At 46.3% G+C, this 6,653-nt stretch overlaps 1 protein-coding gene across 1 annotated transcript; it reads right to left on the reverse strand.

Moving 5' to 3' along the window:
• Positions 1-552: 552 nt before the first annotated feature.
• LOC128154259 (zinc finger CCCH domain-containing protein 11A-like) lies at positions 553-3,355 on the reverse strand (the record flags this gene model as incomplete). The annotated part of the gene is made up of 6 exons (XM_052814551.1): positions 3,302-3,355; positions 2,988-3,107; positions 2,238-2,361; positions 1,571-1,789; positions 1,155-1,271; positions 553-626 (listed from the first exon to the last, which is right to left on the reverse strand). Coding segments are annotated over exons 1-6 (708 nt in total), but the record flags the coding sequence as incomplete, so codon positions are not given.
• Positions 3,356-6,653: the final 3,298 nt, after the last annotated feature.

Raw genomic sequence — 6,653 nt, forward strand, 5'->3', positions numbered from 1 at the left:
CCACCGTCAGCCTCGTCAATGCTTCAAAAATTGGCTACTTGTATAATACCATCTTCTATAGGTCTTCCCTTTCATTACTCCCCGGGTTTTCCGGTTATCCCCTTATTTGCATACCGACACTTGTATTGACAGTAGCCTCTCTCTCTGCTGCTACTGCACTTAACCCAACCACTACTTCTGCCACATGCTGTCCACACATTAGCTCATTCACAAATCTCACTCAACTTCAGGAACATGAAAGTCCAATTAAGCACATTGGAGAGTCTGTAAGATGCTGTAATACGTGAAGAGCTACGGCTTCATGTCAGGCTGATAAAAAACACTTCTGGATCTTTTATTGCAATACAACAAACTCAGCACCTACAAATGCCAAATATTTGCAATCAAACCAGGGCCTTTAAGCATAAAAGCAGGGTTTTAATTAGAAAAGGCAGCACCAGCAGGCTAACGTGTCTGAATTATCTTAATTATTACTTAACCTTGTGGTTGAGGAGCCATGAAATGGAAACAACAGTATTCACTATAAGTAGGGGATATTAACTCACCACCTTGCTTTTTTGTTTTTTCCTTTAGTTTCTCCAATTTGATTTCTTCAAGTGTTTTTATTCCAAAATTTAAATTGTCCTCTGAAAACAGAAAATCATTAATGAAGCTGAGGCCTAAAGGCACATGTTGAAGAGCACACATCCTCAAGCTTCTTACACCTCAGAACCCTTCCAAAGTCTTCCAAATAAACCCTCTCAACACTCCCCACAAGTAAAAAAAGCCATAGAACGGATGGGCATTTTGGTAAGCAATTGGCACCCCTCCTCCCATCCTACAGAGTAAAACCTGCACTTTTAAGCGTTTTAATCCATCTACATGATATTCGATTCCTCTGTCATTAGACATGGCTTCCCACAGTGTTTGAAAGGACGCATTTGCAGGCATTTAAGCTCCACGCTGTGGCTCTATTTTGTTTTACAAAAGTCAACAAGGAGGAGTTGACCTGTCTGACCCAAGGGACATACGACATTATTAGACAGGAACGAGCTCATGGAAATAACTGACTCCATCCAGCTACCCTATGTTCTACCGTACTTTTAGAACATAGTGCTTTGGAGTTAATCGTCAAGTTCTCCTTCCAATCCATCCTACTACAGCTGCTAGAATACCTTGCTTTGTATTACCGCTGCATTTCCTAGTGGAAATTATCCGCGATCCACTAGGGGCTTCTGTTGCCGGTTGCTGGACAACTGTTTTAGTTTCACCTCCTTCTTCAGAAAGCTGGTCTGAAAGTCCAAAATAAACCTATTCAGTTAGGGAGCAGGGATTATACAAGACGTTTCATGCTTATGTAGCTCGTACAATGACGTTTCAGTCCACGGTTCACATTCTGTTCGTATTCTTAACTACAAGCAACTGTTTGTAGGAGGGTTTTTTTAAACAGCTATATTGACTTGACAAGCTCATATAAGCAAGAGCTATACCGGGGAAAAACTATTTAAGAGTCCAGACTCTCGTCCGTAGCTTTAAACGCTACACAGTTCAGGCATTCTCTCATTTATACATTCACCTCCAGTAGAAGTGCCTTCAGGAAGTAAAAAGTACCCATCTTCATCATCATCTGCAGCATTGATTACAACTGGAGGATGCGTAGGACTTGGGACCTTTTCAGAGTTTTCCACTATCATCACCCCCCTCAGCTGCGGAGAGGGATTTGACTGGACAGAAAGTTTGTTTTGCTGCAGTGACGCCTGAGCCATTTTCACAGCATCTTCTGCAGACTCAGGGGGACTTGGAAGCGTAGCTAGAGGAAGATGAGGATCATCTCTCATTTGGCCATGTAAAACTTTCACCCCAACCTTGCACTCACTGTCTAGATAGGGTAGATAAGGTACATAACCCACCTGGCTACTGAATTCAGAGTTTCCTATTCCCCACCCCTACGAACACACTAGGAACAACGGCTTCCCTTCACACACTAATCTCGCCACCCGACCATCCAGAAAGGATTAAATGAGGGGAAAGCAACCTGAAGTGCAAAGATCACACAAAGCACAGAGAAGCTGAGCATGAAAGAAAAAATTACATACCAGAATTACAGTCCGTTTAGCTGAGAGCCTGCGACTGCACACTTCTCCCTACACTCATCAGTGAGCAGTTACCTGATGCCTTCTACGGCATTGTACCCACTCCTAAGTAATATTCAAAATTAATTCTTTAATGCTGAAAGAAAAAGGACCCAAGAAACTCACTTTTGCTTGGCGGGAAGAAGCGTCCGTCGACATAACGTCCTTTCGTGTGACGGAACGCACAGTTGGATTTTTGACAGCCAGCTGGTTGATTCTCCCAGTAGCAAGGAATCTCACTGCGTTTTTTCTGAAGACAGAAAGAAATAAAAGCTCATGGTAACACTCGCCTGAGATTTGCTAAGAGACATAGTTACACGTCATGCCAGAGACAGGGCTATTGCAGTGCACTGCGGAAACATCATTCCAAAGGGCAGTTATCACTGAAAGCATTTCAGGGCAGATCGACAAAGTTTGCGTAAGCTGTAACAACTACATATTATCCAGCTTTCCTGTCATTCCGTTGGAGAAGATGGGCGGCTCTCACACATCAGTTCAGGGTGGGTTAAACTAAGACAACGTGCAAAATACTGGGATTTTTCAGAGGGAAAAAATGCCTTAAATTGCCTAGCTTGAATCTCTCTCAATTTACCTTTCAGAGCCTTATCTCCTTCCCATCTTCTCCCTCCCCACCCTGTGCTACCCCAAGACCTCAGAACAACGTCAGCACCTAATACAAAAATGTCTTGCTGAGATATACCTAAGAAATTGATTTTTCTTCCCCCAAATTCCTCCCACCCCCCTCCAAGTAACACAAACCAGTATCATTTTAAAGCAAGTAAAGCTATCACGTACAAGCACATTCAGTCTACCGACAGCAAGGAAAAATGCTTTCAGGGATTTAGTTTGAGAACACATCTTTAGGCAAACACTCACTTCGACTTCCATGTGTCTGAACCTGCAGCTAGTCCTGAAACAGCGACCCTCCCGCCACAGCCTGCACACTCTCTCATTGCCCAGAGCAGCCTCACAGTGGCGGAAGGAACAGCTGTCTCCCTGTAACCAAAAGGAAATCAACAAAAAGGAAATTAAAACAGTACAGCCTAAAAAATTATCCATGCTAGCAGAACTGGAAGCAGAATCTAACTGCTTATTCAGTTAACAGAAATCTGGATGTCCCCTCCCCCTCTGCCCCCTCCTCTCCTAAAAACTCAACAAGAAACCCCAAAGCAAAAGAAGCCCAAACATACCTTGTTACAGGTGGAATAGAAATAGAAGTAGCAGTCGTCTCCTTGCTTAGACATAATCGACACTCTGAGAACGAGCTCAGGTCCTAAGGGTTCGCTCTCAACAGGGACTTCCTCCAATCCTGGCAAGAGCTGGCTTTGCTCTTTCTTGGACTGAAAGTCTCCTGATGGCTTGATCAGTCAAATCTTCTTTTTCAAAGTAACCCTAAAGAAAGGTATCAGTAGGTGAAAAAGAAGAAACAGTCCTACTCCCTGGCCTAACCTTCCAGCTTGCTGACCTGCCTTTATCCTGTACCAAAGACCAAGAAGGGAACAAAACTTTGTTTTGCACCCCAACAAACGCACGAGGGGAGTATTATTGCACCTACCTGTGGGTACTTGTGGGTTATAAAGCACAAAGTATTCCACTTGGGCAGTCTCTCTTGCTGCTCTACTTTGTGCCTTTAATCGCTTACAAAAGTATTAAAGATGCTTAACGCCCCCCCTGTTTATTACGACAGTCAGATCACAAGGAAGGCAGAGCACCAGGAACTACGTGTTCTCATCCCCCCTGTCAATCTGTCAGCCTTACCCCAGCTGCAAACAGCTGCTGATGATCTACCTGCTTGTTACCGCACTCCACTAGGCTGACAGCGCCCTAGGTGTCACAAGTTACATAGACAATGCTGCGTTATGATGCGTATGCAAACCACCCATCGGGTCGTCTGAAGCACAGAACAAGCTCTTGCTAACACATCTCATCTCTGGATGAGAATCTGAAGCCAAGTTGTCCAAAGCTGAAGCAGAAGAGTCAGAATTTCCACTCTTTACATTTGTTTTAGTCAACTCTACCTGTTAAATACTGTCTGAACATACATACACATACCTGTTTATACACACACCAAGAGCGAGTGACGATAAAGTCAGCAAGAGTGATAGTAAAGATTAGAATGTGGGGCTATTTGCCACAGCAGACTGCATAAAAAGTCTCTCATTTTGAGGGAACCCGTAAAAACAAAAGATCTACAGAACAGTTTGATGAATATGCCTTCAAGGCTGATGCTTTAGAACACGAGTGATTTTAGGGCCAGCACACAAACAGGCATGCCTATGTACACGCGTACAGTATAAACGTATCTATACACACGAGCGTGCACAGCATATGTTGTATGATATCCCTATCGAGAGCAACTCTTAGCCCTAATCAGACACGCAGAGTTGCAATCAATTAACAGCAGGAAGACAGCAGATCGAGGATACAGCAAGCTTTGAGAGGCAGGGAAATGCTTCCTTTGCAAGTGGCGTGGCTGCACGGTACCAAGAATTTGGAATTACTTTGATTTTAGGAAAGAATTTGTTTTCTTTTTACATCAGAGCCAATGCTACAAGTTTGCCATTGTACGCTGTTCTCTAATCCATATATCCATCATCACGCATTGCAGCAAGATCACGGAAGGTTTGAAAAGATGGCTTAGGTCCAATTTGACAGCTGATGATTTTTTGGTGCCTCCAGAGCTGAAACTGATCTTCTTTAGCCACAAGCAGGTTTTTTGGATGCAAAGTCAGATACTTTGATTCTTACTGTTCTGAAGATACTAAATGCCGCAAAACCTGCAGCCACACCAGATAAAGCTCAAATTCAAGCGGTTCTGACGCCTTCCATTCAGATGCTGCGCATTTCTGTGCAAGTATTTCTGACGCTTTTGGACAAAACGGCATGAAATAGTTCTTACAGCTTAATAACAAAAGGTTGGAACCTTCTACTCACACAAACACTAGCGGATTTTCCAGGATTTTCTTTTTTCCAGCAGGGAATTTTCCCAAATCTGAAATAAAGAGAGGACAAGTTGGGTTCTCATGTTAGTTTCTGGGTTTTGACTGCTTGGCAAAGGGAGTTGTTATGGGTTTGTGTGGCGGGGTTTTGGTAGCAGCGCAGGGGCTGCAGGGGTGGCTCCTGTGAGAAGCTGCTCGAAGCTCCCTCAGCTCGGAGTCGGACCCGCCTCTGGCCCAGGCCGACGCAATCAGCGACAGTGGTAGCGCCTCTGGGATAAACTATTTCAGAAGGGGAACCTGCAGCGAGCAGGGGGATTAGGAATGTGAGAGGAACAGCTCTGCAGACACCGGGGTCGGGGGGCAGGAGGGGCACCTGAGGAGGTTGATGCCCCTGCAGCCCCTGGAGGCGAACGGTGGAGCAGAGGCCCCCCAAGATGGCCGTGGCTCCATGGGAAAGCCCGCGCTGGAGCAGCGTGTGGCTGAAGACCGGCCCGCGGAAAGGACCCACGCCAGGGAAGTTCGGGAAGAACTGAAGCCCGCGGAAAGGACCCACGCCAGGGAAGTTCGGGAAGAACTGAAGCCCGCGGAAAGGACCCACGCCAGGGAAGTTTGTGAGGAACTGCAGCCCGCGGCAAGGACGAGACCTTCCTGAAGGACAGTCTCCTGTGGGAGGGACCTCGCGGTGGAGCAGGGGACGAGCGCGGAGTCCTCCTCCCCCTGAGGAGGAAGGAGCGGCAGAGACAACCTGTGAGGAACCGACCCCAGCCCCCATTCCCCGCCGCCGGGGGAGCAGGGAGAGAAACCCGGGAGTGGAGTTGAGGCGGGAAGGAGGGAGGGGTGGGGGGCAGGTGTTCGCAGGTTTGGTTTGACTTCCTAATATCCTTGGCTTCTTTGGATTTGTAGTAAACTACATTGATTTTGTTTCTTCCCCAAGCTGAGCCTGTCTTTTGCCCGTGACCATAAGGGGTGAGTGATCTCTCCCAGTCCTTACCTCGACCCACGAGCCTGCCTTATGTTTTCTGCTCATCCCACCGTGGCCCGGGGCGGCAGGGGGAGAGGAGAGTGAGCAAGCGGCTGCGTGGTGCTTTGTTACCGGCTGGGCTTAAACCACAACAGGAGTAAGACCAGTTGTTAAGTGCAAGGTTTTCTTCCCTTCTTCAGTATTGATGGGACTATTCACTTTTGACCCTTAGCACCTTCAAAAACAGGCTCTTGTGTCATACAGATTCCTACGCATCTCCTGCTAGAAATTACTGGCGCTCCTTCAGGTAGAAGTCTGACAAGAAACATTCTTCCAAATGTGTTGCTGATGCCATTGATAATTAAATTAAATTTCAAGCACGATTTCTGCAGTTTGCACAAGCCAACGCTTAAATGGGTGGCAATTAAGGGACACTGCTTTGCCCAGCAGAGGCATTCCAATACAAATCAGGAGGAATTCACGGTCTAGAAGGCGCCATTTCTTTTCCCTAGGAAGTGAGAGACACCTGTATAGTGCAACTTTACTACATTCACCACCATGGGGGGAACAAGAGAAATCCCCTCAGACCTAGCTCTTTTCAGTGCCCAAGCAGCTCAGCATTTTGCGTGTTGCCTTCCATAT

This window comes from Harpia harpyja, chromosome 19, assembly GCF_026419915.1.
Source record: "Harpia harpyja isolate bHarHar1 chromosome 19, bHarHar1 primary haplotype, whole genome shotgun sequence".
In the NCBI taxonomy this organism is placed as follows: domain Eukaryota; kingdom Metazoa; phylum Chordata; class Aves; order Accipitriformes; family Accipitridae; genus Harpia; species Harpia harpyja.